Genomic DNA, 17665 nt, shown 5'->3' on the forward strand with positions numbered 1-17665 from the left:
AGCTGTTTTTCCTCAGTGGAATAAGCCCCGGAAAAGGGGCGGTTCCCCTCTTCTGCTCTTCCACACGCCCGGCTGCTTCTTGGAAGTGGCTAAATATAAAAGTTCTTGGAAAGCAGCTGGAAAACAGGGCTGAGAGGACATTCCTGCAGGAGAAAGGCATGCACAGCTCTGTACAGTAAACAGCTCCCGTTTCCCACCCACCTGCCTCCTCTGGCCAGAGCCAACTCCTGCCTGGCCAGAGCTCGCACACACATGACCGCTGCAGCCAGACAATCCAGGCTTTGGCGGTCGATCAAGCGCAGGCCCGGCTGCAGGGACTTGTTCTCGGAGAGGGAGACAAACAACCCGGGATGAATTTCACACGCATGCTCGGTCCCACAGCCGAGCCTTGGGGCTGGGAGCCAGATCCAGGAGGGCTTGGGTGGGTCTCAATCGCCCCGCATTTCGCAGTCTTTCCAGTTCAAGCAGATGTACCCGCCCGGAGCTGGGATCCAGCAAGCACAGTAACCACAGCAGTGTAACCACACTGGCACCAAGGGCGAGCCGCCGCGAGCCCCTCAGTACGTCGTCAGGCTAGCACTGGAAATTACATCCCCCGTCAGAATGCAGACATCCCCAAGCGACAACGATGCGCTCCCAACGCCCGTTCCGGTCCAAGGGAAGACAAGGCCGTTTGCAGCTGTCCCCCCAGTTAGCAGGTCGAGTTAAAGATTACAGGGGAATGTAGGTTTTCCCTCGTCCCGCCAACCACGTGACAACAGCAAACTGCCTCGTCTTCCCGCGCATTTTACCTTGAGTTAGGAACACACCGTTATTCCTAAACCCGGTCTACACTTACAAGTTTTGCCTGCATAGATCAGCTGGTTAGTGTAAAAAATACCCCCCCCCGGAACAACCTAACTGTGCTGGCCAAAGCCCCAGTGTAAACACAGCTGCTTTCGATCGGGGAGTTGGTATAAGCGATACCGGCAAGAGCCGAAGCTGGATCTCCGCTAGGAGGGTTTGCGACTGGAGGGCTACCAGGAACGCTCCACTGTCAAACCTTCGCGAATGGGCTTGTGGAAGAAGCAGACGTTGACTGAGACAATCCCTGTCCTAAAGCGCTCGCAGTCTAGGGCTGGACTACACACAAAACTGTCCCACTGTAGCTATTCTGGGATAGTTAAAGGGGTACAACCCCCCCTTGGTGCCTTACGCCAGTATAGCTTCTCCCCTTTTCGGGATGGTCTGAGCACCTTTATACTGGTATAACTGCATCCACACTCAGGGGGACTGGGCTGCTTGCACGATCCCGTTAAACTAGACTTGTTAAAGCAGCACCCCTTTTGAGTGGAGACACGCCCGTAAAGACAGACAGCCTGAAGGTGCAAGGGGAAACTGAGGCACAGAGAGGGGGTAAGTTGCCCAGGGTCCACAGCACAAGCCAGGAATAGGGTTAGGCGTCATTCAAATCCCACTCAGAAGATCCCACCAGCTCGGACCGCAAAGAACGAGAGGGGCTAGCAACAGACAAATCCTTTTATTCCAACCAACGTGTTTAAAAAGAGACAAGGTTAAAAAGCTGCAACAAGTTGACCAAACTTTGATGCCACCTACCGGCCGAGTACGGACAACAAAGGCTGCTTCTTTAAACATACACAAACACACACACACACACACACACACACACTTTCTCTCTCTCTCTCTCTGACACAGCTCTGCTCAGAACGCAAAGGAGCAGCCCTGCTTTCGAATTTCTCAACGACAGCTTCGCAGAGAGAAATCAAAATGATTTCCTCCTATCTCTGGCTGCTCTGCTGTTCCAGGGCCCGATCTGAAGCCCAGTGAAATCAGTGGTAACCTTTCAGTTGACTTCAGGGCTTCAGCTCACACTTGGCGAGAGTTTAGTCTCTTGTGTGACTCTGTTTTCTTCAAGATTTAGATTCTGATCTCACACCGGATTGACACCTGATCTCACACCGGATTGACACCTATATGTGGCTTCACTGACTCCTGATTTACACCGGAATAAGTAAGCTCGGAATTAGGCCCTGTTATTTCTACTATCTGTACTGCATAGTGCCTATGAGCCCTGGAGTCATGGATCAGGTCCCCATGGCGCCAGGTGCTGGACAAACACAGAACAAAGAGATAGGCCCTGCCCCAAAGAGCTTCCAATCTAGGTACATTCGTTGTATGTCATTTCCGTTCCAAACCCATCCCTTTCCCTCCAATTAACCCTGGGATCCAAATTCTGCTTGCTTCAACTCCATGGACTTGCATTGATGGCTCCAAAAGGAGAATTTGGATCTCAGGGCTTTGGGCGCCTCCCGCTGCCTGATCCCAGCCCCCAAGCTCCCAGTAAAACCAGTTTCTCTGGCCCAGTTGCAGGAGTGCTGCAGGTGTGGTGGGGAGCAGCCAATATGCTCCCTGGCGAGGGCTTCAGTGTTTGAGGCATTGACCATGGGCTACAGGGTCCTTCAGGAATGACTATCCGAAAACCACCAGCCCACTCTGCGGAATCAGATGCACAGGGAGTGTCATCTGGGAGGGCAGTGAAGGGAACGAGGGTGAACAATGGCTGGTCTGCTGGGATTCAGTCTAAAACTGGAATGCCCACGCACCATACACACCCACGCACACACCATACTCACCCACGCACATCCCCGTGCCACACATGCACCAGAGACACACACACACACACCATACACACCCATGCACATCCCCGTGCCACACACACCAGAGCCATGCACATACCATACACACCGACGCACATCCCTCGTGCCACACACGCACCACGGACACACACACACACACACCATACTCACCCACACATATCCCCGCGCCACACACACACCACGGACACGCACACACCATACACACACACACACACCCATGCACATCCCCCGTGCCCACATGCACATCCTCGTGCCACACAGCATGCACACCCCTGCACATCCCCCGTGCACACATGCACATCCCGCGTGCCACACGCACCACACGCATACACCATACACATACACACCCATCCCCCGTACCACACACACACCCATGCACATCCCCCGTGCCCACATGCACATCCCGTGTGCCACATGCACCACACGCATACACACTCATCCCCCATACCACACACACATACCCATGCACATCCCCCATGCCCACATGCACATCCCCCGTGCCACACACCAGAGACACGCACACACCAAACACATCCATGCACATCCCCCATGCCTACTCACACACATGTCCACATCCACACACATCCCCCGTGCCACATATGCACGACACACGTACACCCATGCACATCCCCCGTCCCACACACATACCAGAGACACAAACCCATGGAGCACACAACATACAATTTACGCAGACATACACATCCCAGCTCCCGCCCCCAACAGACAAACACCCACCCTTACAAACGTGCAAAAGCGCCACATGCAGAAACGCACAAGCAGCACACAACACACAAACATAACAAATTCACACATGTGAGAAGACCACAACAAAACACAACACATGCACAAACACCCCGTATACAAACACCACACACACACAGACACACAATTCTGTGTGCAGAATCTTTCTTTAAAACTCATCCAAATACATTTTGGGGGCACTCACCAGTTTCTTTCAACAGGGGGGTCAAACCAAGGAGTTGCCCCTCCCCCAAACACCCCGCCCCTGCAGCCTGGCTCAGTTCCGGAAGGGGGCGGCTGCAGGGCCTGGGGGTTATAAGCTAGGCAGGATGTGGCGGGGGAAAGTACATTACAACCACCGAGCAGCATAAAATCATCGTGGGGGAGGGAGACGCTCCCTCCTTTATTAACCCACCCGCTCTAAAATATTTTAAAGGGACAGTAAAAACACCCTCATTTATTAAAACTTTGCAGACTGGGGAGATACAAGTCACTGCTAGGCTGATGTGAAGCAGGATGGACCCCATTCTGAGACAAGCCTCAAGAGCATGTCAAGGCACCAGCCCCACATGGGGAACCTCTATAGGGCACCTCCAGGATTGGGGCGGGATCCCTCAAAGTCAGCCGGTGACTCCTCGGGGCGAGGGAAGGCGGGGAAGTAGGTGACTGCCCAGAGTCTGAAATGGGATTAAAATCCTCTGTGAACCCCACCCCCCCAAAGACCCGATTCTTCGTGGCCCTGCATCTAGTGTGGTTGTTTACCCCCGTGCAAAACGCTGGTGCAACCTCCCGCTTCGCACCCCACCAGGCCATTCACAGTGGTGCAAAGCGGCTGGCTGCACGAGGGATCAGGCCCTGGAGAATCAGGCCCAGGACTGGGAAGGGACGTGGGTCTGCAGAACAGTCCCATTCATGTTCCCACTTGTAGCCCTACGCGCCTGTGGTGCAATGAGGTTTCCTATTAAAACCCTGGACTAACCCGGAAATAGACGCCCCCCCCCACTCCGTGTGCCCAGATCAAACAGCTGGACCGGAGATCAGTTCCAGGTCGCAGGGGGAGGCAAGTGGGAGTGAAGCGGCCTGGACGACGGGGAGGTGGGGGTGGGAGCCGCTCACCACTCCCTGCTGGGTTTCAATGCTGGTTTCACCTCCTCCTCCGGGGCAGACGCTGATTAACACAGGACATTACAGTCCCAGGATGGTGTTGTTCTGGTCAGTTTCTCCCACAGCTGAGCTAGGCGGGACCCCCTGGGGTAGCTGGGGGTGGGTGAGTGGGGTGTCCGAAGGCAGAGGATATCTGTCACTCGGTCACGCTGGTTATGTCAGCTGTAGTTCAATTCTCTATCCATCCCGGCAGAATTTTCCATCCGCCTCCAAGCAGCTGCTGGGAAAATGAATCAAGAGCACCACCTAGGGGTGAAGCGAGAGATCTTCCTCTGGAGGGTTCCAAGCTGAGAACCCAGAAGCACCCCCATCTGGCCCACTCAAAGAGGGGTGGAGGCCAGGCAGGAAGCAAAGGGCCACGCCTCAGCGGCTGATCTGAATCCAAGCCTCCCGCTGCGGCGACAGAAATGGTGACCGAGCTGGAGGAAGGATGGGGGTGTCCCCAGCGAGCCCGGACACGGCCGCCCCCTTCCCTGAGGGATCGGCCGTCACCCACGTGGCACACCCGTCCCTGCTGCGGGCAGACGGCTGGGTTCCGCGGCCCCAGGCGTCCGAGCACCGTCCGCGCCAGTCTGGTATCCGTGCAACCCGGCTCCCCTCAGTATATCGCCTCGTCCATGTTGTCATCACTGTCGGCCCCAAACTCCTCCCCATTGTCGAAGTAGGACATGATGTAATCCGTCTCCTAGGGAACCAGCGGGGAAAAGGAGGCTAAGTCTTGGTGAGGGCAAAGGTCAATGGCCCCAGGTGGGCAAGCAATGGCATCTCCCCTGCCCGGAGTGCAGCCGCTGCTGGGTAGGAAGGGGCGGTTGTTTCACAGCGCGCAGCAATGCTGCAGTTTGGGACAGGAAGTGGAAGGGATGGGCACGTCCCATGGAAGCCACGAGGACGGGGAGTCAGGGAGGTAGGATGGAATTTAGCCGATCTGGGCCGAGACACTGCAGTGCAATGCTGGGGAACAGGACCAGCGATTGGCGCATCCGCAGAACAGGCCCTGGCTTCCCCACGCTGCCCCCGTTCCTCACCCTACCCCGGAGGGACCAGTGCTAGGGGCCAACAAACCGTTCGTTCAGCCTCTCTGCCGAGACTGGGGCCAACCGGAACGGTGATGTTTGCAACGGGGACACTTGCAAACTGGCATCAGACCTGCCCAACTCAACCCTCCAGCCAGCTGCTTCCCATGGGAATAAAGGGCCCCGATCCTGCAGTCCCTGGCAAGCCAAAGCTCCCACCACTGAGATCAACGGGTGCAGGATGGGGTCCAGAGACTTGAGTGACAAACAACAGCTCTGCAGGGAGCGCGGCTGGCCGGCCTCTCCGGAGGCGCCTCACCTCTTCGTGTTCCTCCTCGTCATACTCCTCTTCCTCCTCTTCCTTGCCCTCCTCCTCCTCCTCTTTCTCCCCTTCTTCCTCCGACGTCACTTCCTCCTCCTTCTTCTCAAGGGTCTGGGGTTTAATAAGGAACAAAAGCCCAGAGGATGATCAAGCGGCAGCGACGCTCCTGTGCCATTCCCTGCGTCACCGCCCCGGTGTCCTGCTGGCTCCATCCCACCCTGCGGAGCCATCAGCTGCGAGCCTGACACTTCCCACTTCAGCTCCCCGGCGACCCACGCTGTAATGCAGCCACTTCTGGCCAAATACCCACAGCACAGCCAGGCACGCACAGCCATCTGCAACGTGTATCCTGGGGTACTGCGGTGCCTCAGTGAGCAATGGCACGCGCGATGTCCCCGAAGCGGGGCGCTTTGCATAGCTGCCCCTTATGGCTACCTGAAGGGGTGTGCCACAGAATGGGGGTGGGGGGCGGACGGGGCCAGAGGGGTAGTTCAGCAATCCAGGATGGAAATAATACCCTTCTGACGCCCAGCAGTGCCGTGGCGTGGAAGGATTCCCCACCCAGGAAATCAGAGGGAAACCATCGTTACCTCCAGTTTCTTAATGGCTTCCTCCTTGTCCACCGGGAGCCGCTGTTTGTGCTTGGGGATCAGAATGGTGGTTCCTATCCCCGAGGAACAGAGGAGGTCAGAACACAGCCAGACAATGGGGCATTCCTGGGGGACAGCACGCGATGGGCAGTGGGAGAGCTGACTTCATTACCTTCATGCATCACGATAAGCTCCCATTGCTGGGATAAGGGCTTGGCCTGATGCTGGCACACACACCTCGTTAATTATTGGGCTACAGTTCTGGGTTATGTGCTAGGTCACCCTGTTGGATTTTGGCAGGAGGTAGGGCTATTCTGCTGACTCAGGCTAGAAACCAGACCAGGTGGGGCTCATTGCCTCCAATCCTGCGCATGAGAGGACCAGAAGGGAGCTAGGAGGAAGCCAGATAGGAGCTCTTGTGGGAACAGCAAGCACAGGCTAAGGATTATGTTTGTTTTCTTCTGTTAGGAATAAAATGCAGCCCCTATCAAATCTGTGTAGCCAGGCAGATAAGGCACTGGCCAGGCACTCAGGAGCTGTGGTTCTAATCCCTGCTCTGCTGGGTGACCTTGCATTAATCATTATTTTCTTTAATACTCACTCTCCTTCCGGAGCTTTCGAACTCGGATCTTTAGCTCCCGCGGTAAACGCCGCCAATCTGCAAAGACAAGTAAGGAAATCACCAGACTGAGTCAGACTCATGGTTCGTCTACTCCAATTGCCCAGCTCTGAGAGCGGCCAGAACCAGCTACTTCAGAAGGTGCAATAAACCCTCGAGTGGACAATGATGGAATAACAGAAGTTTCTTCCTTCCTACTAGTTAGTGATTGGTTTGTGCCCTGAAGTCTGAGGGTTTATAATCTATGTATCTACGCATCTGCACCTGCACTCATCTATCCATTCCCATATGCATTTCTCTATCTACCTGTCATCATTTGTTCTTATTTATCAATCTATCTAATGGAACTGTGGATGTTCTTAGCCACCTAAATGTCTAAACTTCTTTTAAATCCTCTATGCTTTTTACTCTGGCAATATCCTGTGGCACAGAGTTCCACAGACTACGAAAAAAAAATTTCTTTCACCACTTCTCTATGTGTTGCCTTTCAGTTTGACTGGCTCTCCTGTCCTGCCATATTGTTGTGTCTCTAGTGTTATTATAAAGGTGATAAACCTAGCCGTGTTTTTTGCAATTCTCCACAGCTGTGAATCACAGTCTTCCCGGAATAAAACTCTGAAGAGAGAGGTGAGCAAGGGTTAGACTGTAAAATATTCCCATGCATACCTGGGTTCCAATCAATAGCATTATCAATGGGGCCGGACATCTGATATTTATCTGAGTAGCGCTCAACATCTGAAAAGAAACATACAAACAGGGGTCAAAACTGCAGTTTTATAATAAGCATATAAATGGGCCTGAATTCTCAGGGCATGTCTACACTACCCGCCGGATCGGCGGGCAGCCATCGATCCAGCGGGGGATTGATTTATCGCGTCTAGTCTAGATGCGATAAATCGACCCTCGAGCCCTCTCCCGTCGACTCCTGTACTCCGGCGCTGCGAGAGGCGCCGGCAGAGTTGACGGGGGAGCGGCAGCAGTCGACTCACCGCGGTGAAGACACCACGGTAAGTCCAGCTAAGTTGTGTAACTTAGATCGATCATCCCCTCCCGCCCCAGTGTAGACCAGGGCTTAGTTAAACTCAAACCTTGTCTACACATTTAACTATCCCGGTGTAGTAAAGCCATACAACCCCTGTAGTGTGGACACAGTATAAAATGCTTATACTAGCACAGCTATACCAGAATAAGCTAGCCCAGTGGAAGGCACCTTTATCCTGATAAAACTGCGTCCGCACTAGGAGTTGCACTGGTATAACGATATTGGTAAAAAAATCACACCCCTGACCAACAGAGTTATACCAGTACAAGTTTTAAGCACAGACCAGGTTTCAGCCCCTTTATACCAGTCTGGAAGCGTAAAGGGGCCTTAAAATGGGTATTACTTATATTTAAGGCTGCTTTATGCTTGCTGACTGGTATAATCCTAATAAAAAACCCTATCGGTTATCATCAGTAGGTCCATTTTACATATGGGGAAACTGAGGCACGGGGCCGGGAAGTGAGTTGCCCAAGGTAACCCAGCAGGTCAGTGAAGGAGCTAGGAACAGAACTCAGGTCTCATCTGTCCTAGCTATGTGCACCAGCCACTGCGTCCCACCGCCTCATGGGTAAAAGGACTTTAGCATCACTAAGAATTCAGGCCCAGTGTTTTCATTTGCATTAAGTTGTTTAAAGTCCAGTTAAAATGTTGGTCCTAAATCAACTGGAGCTGCCCCCGGTACCTTTCTTGGGGGCGGCCGGCTTGACATAATATGGCAGATTCTTCATGGCTCCCCTCAGCTCTTGCTTCAGTGCCAGCATGTATTCCACCTCCTCACCCGTCTGCAGAGGGACTGCCTTGTACTCCATGGGCTACAGAAACAGGACGGGAGAGAAGCGAGTATCAACTTCAAAGCTGGGGCTGCCAAGGGTCCAGCATCATGAGAGAAGGGGCCCAGCTGTGAAATCCAGACCTGGATTTCAAACCCCCTAAAGTTGGGGGAGGGAGTTAGGATCCGGGGCTTTGGTTTGAGCCCAGCTCTGACATATAAACATACTGGTGTGTATGTACGTGTGTGTGTGTGTGTGTGTGTGTACGTACATATTTGTAAGTCTATGTCCATGTATAGAGATGTATGCATGGGTGTGTGTATGTACATACATATGCATGGGTATCTATGTATAGACGTACACATGTGGGTGCACGTGCGTGTACATACATAGGCGGGGGTGTGAACAGGTACATACATATGGATGGGCGTGTCTGTACACATGCATTGGTGTGTGTGTCTGTATGTGAGTGTCGGCACAGATGCGTGTGTGTTTGCGTATATAGATGCAAGGGGGGTGGGGCTATGGAGATGTTATAGAGTGCATTATGGAGTGCTCTACACCAGTGGTTCTGGGGGCCCCTGGGGGGCTGCGAGCAGGTTTCAGGGGCTCTGCCAAGCAGGGCCGGCATTAGACTGGTTGGGGCCAAAGGCAGAAAGCCAAAGCCCCAGCGCATGGGGCTGAAGCCCGGTGACCCAAGGCCCGCCACCTGAGCAACTTAGCTTCGCAGAGTCCCCCGTGGCGTGGGGCCCTGGGCAACTGCCCTGCTTGCTACCCCCGAACGCTGGCCCTGGCTCTTATATGCAGAAAAACAGTAGTTGTGAGCCGGGCAGTTTGTATAGCATGTTGGGGGGGCGCCTCAGAAGGAAAAAGGTTGAGAACCCCTCATCTACAGCCTGGATTCACTTAAATTCCAGGCTGGCAGCACCCAGAAGCTGCTCCCTCCTGATGGTTGGGGAAGAGCCATGAGTTGGTGGGTCTCGGCTCCCAGAGGACACACTTCCACATCCGCCTTTGGCACCAGTCGACCGCCTCGCTAGCCGGGGGCTGAAAGGCCACGTAGACTCCCCCCAGGTCAAGGGAGGGGCACCGGCAGGGCAGCGTGCGGGGCAGGTTTGTCCCACCACTCTCCCTGCCCCAGTGCTGCCAATCCAGCACCTTTCACCCACGCCATAGTGACTGTGCGTTTAACGGGCCCCCGATGCGACGGACTCACAGGGAAGAGCGGTGAGGGCTGGAGGGTGGATGGGGGCAGCGAGTCGCCTTTCCCAATGCCCACAGCTTCCACGTTGAAGGTCATCTGGCTCCGACCCCTCCCTCTGCCTCCTCTTCCAGCCATGGCTCGCTCTGCGAGAAGAAGTGGACATAGAGCTGGGATCCAACACAGCCGAGACCTGCACAGGGGATGAGAGAGCCTTTTCTGATCCTCGGGAACCTAGAGGATGGCATCTTCCCAAAGCCACGGCCCAGAAAGCCCTGGGCCTGAGCTCCGTGCTAGGAACACCCTGCACGTAATAACATGAGGGCCCCCTCGCTTGGAGGAAGTTAGTTTAATCTCAACACCTCAAAAATCTTCAACTGATTTATTCTCTGCGCCTCCAGAGCAGTGCTTGACCCCAGTTTGGGGACTAACCGATGGAGACACAGACAGCCACGGGGGGAATAAGGCCTTAAACCCAGATCTCCCCCAGCCTAGAATAGTATGCTCGCCCCTGCTGTATGCTCCTTCCAACACTAATAGGGAAACACGCCTTCCATTTTGTCCGGTGTACTCACCCTTCTGCTGCTAGGCCTACAACCCCCTGCAGCCATCCTCTTAATATCTTGCAGCACGTTAAGGGGGTGGGGGGGTTAAACGGTGTCCAACCTGTGCATTAGCCAACCACGCAAGTTGCCCTGATGTGGTACATGTAAGAGAACAAGGGTACGCAACCTGGGACCCGGGGCGCCTGGCTCAGAGCTGAGGGTGGATGGGGCACGAACCAGAGTACGCGGAGCTGGATTCCTACAAGAGCACGTCTGGTACACAGGGCAGGGCTCAGAGCTGAGGGGGCATGACGCTCAGGGAATGGCTCCTAGCGGACAGTGCAAGCCCAATGCTCCAGCGCCTCGGTAACTAACACAGGGCCCAGAGCGTGCGAGACAGGGCTCAGAACTGAGGCTATGAGGCGCAGGGTCGGGGTCCCCTGGTGCACAGTGCACGGTGCAGGACACCCAATGCCCAGGACGCAGGGCTCGGGCGCACCGGGCCAAGGCCAGGCTGGGCTCGATGCTCATTAAGATGCTCCCGGGCCCCTGGGAAGGGGTGTGTCTGGGCGGGGCGCTGCCAGCCGCTCCCCGCCTCCCATTGGGCCGCCGCGGACCGGACCGGACCGGACCGAATCGGCGCTTTACCCGGGCCGCGCAACTGGGTCGAGCTCGCGCCGCCCTCTCCGACGACTCCACGTGGGTTCCGCCCGGAAGCGAATCTGGCTACACAACGTTCCAAAGGGGCGGGGCCCAAAGGCGGCCGCTCAGTGGTGCGCGCCGCGGCCAATCAAAGGACGGAGGAGGGGGCGGGCGTAAGGGGCGGGGCCTGAGACTTTTGCTGGAGGAGAGAGAAAGAGACAAAGAGATAAAGATGGATAAGAAAGAAAGGAGGAGAAGAAAGAAAGAAATGGATGGATGGGAAAAAAGATGGATGGATGGAGGAGAAAAAGAGATAAAGAAAGATGGATAGATGGAGTAGAAAAAGAAAGAAAGATGGATGGATGGATGGGAAAAAAGATGGATAGATGGAGTAGAAAAAGAAAGAAAGAAAGATGGATGGATGGATGGGAAAAAAGATGGATAGATGGAGTAGAAAAAGAAAGAAAGAAAGATGGATGGATGGATGGATGGGAAAAAAATGGATAGATGGAGTAGAAAAAGAAAGAAAGATGGATGGATGGATGGATGGGAAAAAAGATGGATAGATGGAGTAGAAAAAGAAAGATGGATGGATGGATGGGAAAAAAGATGGATGGATGGATGAGAAGGAGAGAGAAGGGAGAGAGAAGTGTAGGGGTGTGTGGAAGGAGCAGAGGAAGGTAGAGCAGAGCCCTGCACAGTTCAGGAGGGTCTTCAAGCCACCAGCACTCTTTCTGCCCTGCCTTCTTCCCTCACACTGCTCTGCCCTGCTAGCCAGGGGCACAGGAACCCCATGGGGACTGTGTAGGATTACATGTGCATGGGGAGAGGGTTAGGGTGGATGGAGGGACCTGCCATGTGCTGGGCTGGGACTGATTCCCTATTGGCCGGGGGTTTAAGTTACTACTGTCCTTGTTAAACCTGCCCTGGAGGTTGGGCCTCTAGAACTGGGGTTCCCTGAGTGGCAGGTTTGACAGCATGGGCTGACCTGGAGCCATCTCTCTAGGCATTTCTACCATAACAGCTGAGCATGCAAAGCTCCCTGGGTAGCCTAGATCCTCAACTCTGCCTCACTGCTACTGCCCAGACAGCTAGAGCTGACTCCAAGGGCATCGGTGCCAAGGCTGATGACCTCCGACAGTAAAACAAAGGACTTCAGAGCTAAGACAGCTACTGCCCCCGTCCACTGGGACAAATAACTATTAATGACATGGGGCCTTGCAAAACTGCCAACGACACAGGTCGTCAGAACTAGAGAGATACCAGTGTGTGGAGCCCCCATGGGAGATCTCCCATCCAAGCATTAGCTTGTAGGACCTGAGATGCATCTCTTCCATTGCTTTCCCTTGCTCCCCTCTTCTGCCTTTCCTGAAGTTGCCTCTCCAATAGGAACAAAACCATCCATTTCCTGACAATACAGAGCTCTATACAGGATTTTCCACCCTACTCTATCTCGGAGCCAGATCTGCTCCAAGTTACACAGATATAAATAGCAAAGAACTGGCTGCTTTCAGGAACAGCTCTTCTGTACTCCTTGTTCTAAAATGAAATTTCGTTCTCCCTCTTCCTCTGATTAGTCAGCACCTTGCTGTTTTGCTTCTGCATGCAAACGAGGCCCTCACAATAAACAGGCCACGGATCTTCCTGACATTTAAAGAAAGATTTTGAGGCTGGTAGAGGAAGGCTGGAGCAATGGTTAGGAGGCTGGCCTCCCACTTAAGAGACCTGCATTCAGTTCTGGCCTTTATGCCAGTCATTTAGCCGCTATGTGCCTCAGTTTCCCCATCTGCACAATGGGGATAACAGCGCTGCCCTGCCTCACATGCAGGGTTGCGAGGATAAATGTGTCAAAGGTTGTGAGATGTGCTGATATTACGATGATTGGCGTGGGATAAATACCTCAGATCGAGGAGTTTAGTGCAACACCATCAGGCTGGATCTGTTTTCTAATAGGAGATTAGTGCTTTCGTATGGCTGCTGTAGGTTTAAATCCCGCTCAGGCTGCAGGCTGGGATGAGATCGTGTGGGTGTCTAGCTGACCTGTTGGGGATGTTTAGCCACATAACACAAATCAACTGTCTCTGCTCAAGTGGGGCTTGGCACTCAGATATATCCGAACTGGGAAAGTGCTCCCAAATCAGGAGAAAGAGGTTGGGGAGGAGGCCTAGGGCTGGGAGAGCAGGGGGCCGCAGGTTGGGATTGAGAAATGCTGTGGGGCGGGGATCCCAGGGCAGGGCTGGACTACGGGGGTGGGGGGGATGTTGCGGGTCAGGATTGAGGTGCATTGGCAGAGCCGGTGGGGGAGGGAGCCAAGGCTGAATTAATATGGGGGTTGGGATTGAGGGGCATGAGCAGAGCTCGGAGGAGGGGGGCTGACACTAAACTGGATTAGGACGGAGTCTGCAGGTCAGGATTGAAGTGCATTGGCATCTGGGGGACTGGGAAGCCAGGGATGGATTAGCCAGGGAGGCGTGGGTCAGGATTGAGGGGTATCAGCAGGGCTCCCCCCCTTGGCTTGCTAGTTGCAGACATACACTGTCCCCCCCCCGGAGACAGCTCTCTCAGCTGCAGCTTCTGTCCCCAGGCGGGGGTGGGGGGTGGTAAATGTCAGACCCAACAGGGAAGTTGCTAGGGTGAGCAAATCATCTCTCGCTGTGGCCTCCTCACGCCAAGCGCAAGGCGCTTTGGCTGCCACCGCTAAAGGTTTCACGGCATGAAGGAAGGGGACTCCATGCTGGAGCGGGGGGCTCCCCCCCCCCGCCATGGATCGCTGCTCTGAAAAGCGCACCAACAAGCCCCTTGCAGCTAAGGCAGGTGGCGCGTAGAGCAGGGTAACTGCAGGGACCACAGCTGCTTGGCTAAAGCTTTCACACCTCCCTCCCCATGATCCAGATCTCCCTTCCCCTGGACCAGGGCTGCTCCGTCCTTTATACGGGTCCTGAGAAGCAGAGGCGGGGGCCTGTGTGGGGAGCCCCGTCCAGCTAAACTGACTTGGGGTCTGTGAGCTGAGACTCTCCTGATGCTCTATGTGTCTGTGTGTACAGATGTGTGCTTGTGTGATCTGTCAGCCTTGCCTAGACTACAGGGGTGTCATTTGTTATGGGGCAGGCCCTTTGACCTTGTCCCCCTCCCCCTGACTTTTCATAGGTTCATATGCTCCATTGTGTCCTTCACTTTTTGCTCACCCCCCTACTCCCAACATTGCAGGTTATCATATAATCACATATTCATTGATTACAAGACCACTTTGATCATCTCGTCTGACCCTCCCATAGAGCACGGGCCAGAGACCTGCCCCGAAATAACTCCCAGAGCAGAGTTTTTTTAGAAAACCCTCCAATCTTAATATAATATCCTAGAGGCTGTCACAATGCCCCTCTCCCCAGTGCCTATGCCAGACTAGAGCATGAAATCAGGGCTTCCCGACTCCAGCCATGTAGCTCGATTCCAGCCCACACAACAGCGTTGGCCTACAGTCTATTCGCACACACACTCGTGCGAGAGTGTGTGTGTGTCTGGAATAGTATATTAAGATTGGAGGGGTTTCTAAAAGCTCTGCCCTAGGATCAAATTTTCACAAGAGCTCAGCTCCCATTTGGACACCGAATTAAGTGGCCGGATTTTCCGAAGCGCGGGAACCTGCCCCGGGGAGAGGCTGCTGGGTGCTGATTCCTCTGGAGGACCCAGGCCCCGGGTGCGTGTACCTCTTTGAAAGATCCCAGTCGCGCCGCTCTTTGTAGCAGGACGAAGCACCCTGCTACCTCTGACGCCAGCCCCCCACCCGGAGGATGCTTTCTGCCGAGCGGCTCCTTGGCTGCGCTGCAGATGGGGTGACTCATCTCCCTCTCCCCTCCACCCCGATTCCAACAGGGCGGCCGAAAATAGCAACGAGGGGGGAGGGGGGAACCCAAAATAACTGCCAGCACCTGGCTGGTGCCGGGATGAGAAGCAAAGAGAAGATGCGCTTGGCTCCTACCTCCTGCTCTCAGGGAGCCGGGATTCTAGTCTCAATCCGCAGCAGAAGCGGGGCTCTGGAAGCAGGCCCAGCTGTGAAGTTGCCTTGGCAACCAAGATAGATGGGGGGAGGAAGGGAAAGAGAAAGAAAGAAAGAAAGAAAGAAAGAAAGAAAGAAAGAAAGAAAGAAAGAAAGAAAGAAAGAAAGCGACCAACGTCTAGAAAGAGAGTCCCCTTCCCCCGGCCAGCTGTCCCAGTTTCATAGTTCATTTCCTCTCTATGGTCCTAGAATAAATCATTCCTCTCTCCACCTGGCTGAATGTCGGCTGTGAAAGGGGCCCAAGGGACTTAGGAACCTCGCCACCATTGAATTTCACTGGCAGGCCGGCACCTGGATCCCTTTGCAAATAGCCATGGAAGAGCTCCGGGGGAGGGGGAGGGCGGAGCTGCAGGGTTCGGATCCTGGGAAGGCCTCACAAAAATCAATTTAATATACAGTCCTCAAATAAAGGACATGTCAGATATTCAACTGATAAGAACAGATATTAGTTTAGGAGATAATGTTTGTGCTTCAGGGTCCAAGAGACACAGACAAGGTTTTCATCTCGGGGCCAAAAGACCAAACACATCAAGACACTTTAATAGGCCAAGAGACTACTTACACTTGATCTTAGCTCTCACGGCGAGCAGGCACCCGGCCAGACTCCGCAGTCCCCCATGCTGCTCTCACTCCGGCACGGTGCCATCCGCTTCAGTGGGAATCACTCCGGAGTCCATCCGGTGTTAGTGAGAAGGGTGGGGGTCAGCCCTTGACATCTACACTGCAAAAAACCAACCACCCCGGGGCAGCAAGTCTCAGCACCCGGCTCAACTGACTCGGGCTCCCATGCTGGGGCTAAAACTAGCAGTGTAGACATTCTGTAACTAATTTCGTTCCCTGAAAGGCCCAGGTGGCTTTAGCCGATAACGTCTCTCACCACAGAATCAGCTGGAGGCAGACACTGGGGCATGGGAAATTCCAGCCCAGATGGTTAAAGTTTGGCAACGTTAAGAGGAGCAACTGAAAACAGGGTCTTGTGGAACCTGACGCATTCCTGTGTCCCTCTTCACCATGGCAGCTGAGCATCTCCCAATCATTAACAGGCCTCTGTCTTACAACATCCCTGGGAGGCAGGGAAGGATTATACCCATTTGACAGATGACTTGATGACACAGGAGGACTGTGACAGTACTGGATTTGAGCTCGGGTCTCCTGAATCCCACTCTCCACTAAGCCATCTCTCCTACCCCCTGCCTCTGTGTAACTTACCAGGGCAATCAGCTAATGCATACCATCCCTATAGCGCAAGTCCCGCTGGCCCAACTTGGCCATATGTGTTTCATAGTGTCACTCCGCTTTACAGATGGTTGCAGGGCTATGGTCACTGATGTGGGTGTCAGCCCATCCTGCATCAAGCCATGGGAACCAAAGAACACTGACAAAGCCTGCCAAATCACACAGCAAAGGCAGGGTGAATGAAGCCAAGAAATTGATGGGAAATGAGTTTTCCAGCTGTGAGCCTATAAAGTCAGGGCCTCTCTCTTTCAAATGTCAGCCTACGGGTTGTTTACTGGAGACTACAAGTCAGAAGATCTGGGTTTGATGCCTAGCTCTGCTACTGACCAGCTGTGTGACCTTGGGCAAATCACTTCTCTTGTGACTATGAATTCTGCAGGGCAGGCACTGTGTCTGTACACCACCTAGCATAATGGTGCTCTAATCTCTGCTGGCATTACTCCCATAATAATAACTCGGTTTTAAACCCACAATCAAGGGCCTTCTCCATACAAAAGTCATAGTATTTTAACTATACCAGTACAGTTAAAGCGTGTACAATTCCCTGACTGTGGGTGGAGTTATAGCTGTATAAATCTGCTTATACCAGTATAGCTAGGCCTGTCAGAACTCAATTTTTGTTATTTTAAAACAAATAAAAGGAAGTATTTCTTCAATCAACGCACAGTCAACCTGTGGAACTCCTTGCCAGAGGATGTTGTGAAGGCCAAGACCATAACAGGGTTCAAAAAAGAACTAGATAAGTTCATGGAGGAAGGTCCATCAATGGCTATTAACCAGGATGGGCAGGAATGGTGTCCCTAGCCTCTGTTTGCCAGAAGCTGGGAATGGGCGACAGGGGATGGATCACTTGATGATTCCCTGTTCTGTTCATTCCCTCTGGGGCACCTGGCATTGGCCACTGTCGGAAGACAGGATATTGGGCTAGATGGACCTTTGGTCTGACCCAGTAGTGCCGTTCTTACGTTCTTATCATTTTGATGGATAATATCAACATTTGTTTTTAAGCATTTTTTGCTGATTTTTATCAATTTAAATTTGTACAGTTGGAAGAAATTTCAGGTGGGGA

The 17665-nt window shown here is 53.6% G+C and overlaps 1 protein-coding gene across 5 annotated transcripts; it reads right to left on the reverse strand.

The window, feature by feature from the left end:
• Positions 1-1504: 1504 nt before the first annotated feature.
• On the reverse strand, positions 1505-16128 carry POLR3GL (RNA polymerase III subunit GL). Of its 5 annotated transcripts, none has more exons than XM_065574501.1 (8): positions 15923-16128; positions 10135-10312; positions 8831-8960; positions 7773-7841; positions 7089-7145; positions 6488-6561; positions 5895-6008; positions 1505-5247 (listed from the first exon to the last, which is right to left on the reverse strand). In XM_065574501.1, the coding sequence occupies exons 2-8, from the start codon at positions 10255-10257 to the stop codon at positions 5161-5163; spliced, it is 654 nt and encodes a 217-aa protein (XP_065430573.1). In that variant the 5' UTR covers positions 10258-10312; positions 15923-16128; the 3' UTR covers positions 1505-5160. The 5 variants fall into 5 exon arrangements, with proteins under 5 accessions (XP_065430573.1, XP_023962759.1, XP_042699241.1 ...); XM_024106991.3 differs by lacking the exon at positions 15923-16128 and adding an exon at positions 11313-11442; XM_042843307.2 differs by lacking the exon at positions 15923-16128 and adding an exon at positions 11313-11408 and having other exon boundaries at positions 10135-10265.
• Positions 16129-17665: the final 1537 nt, after the last annotated feature.

The sequence above is a fragment of the Chrysemys picta genome, chromosome 20, assembly GCF_011386835.1.
Source record: "Chrysemys picta bellii isolate R12L10 chromosome 20, ASM1138683v2, whole genome shotgun sequence".
Taxonomy (NCBI): Eukaryota; Metazoa; Chordata; order Testudines; family Emydidae; genus Chrysemys; species Chrysemys picta.

Coding starts and splice junctions, on each gene's coding strand:
- POLR3GL (XM_065574501.1), bottom strand. CDS start 10,257: ATGGCTGGAAGAGGAGGCAGAGGGAGGGGTCGGAGCCAGATGACCTTC. Junction 6,562..7,088: donor TCGAAAGCTCCGGAAGGAGA/GTGAGTATTAAA, acceptor CCTCGGGGATAG/GAACCACCATTCTGATCCCC. Junction 5,248..5,894: donor ACGAGGAGGAACACGAAGAG/GTGAGGCGCCTC, acceptor CTGGTTCCCTAG/GAGACGGATTACATCATGTC.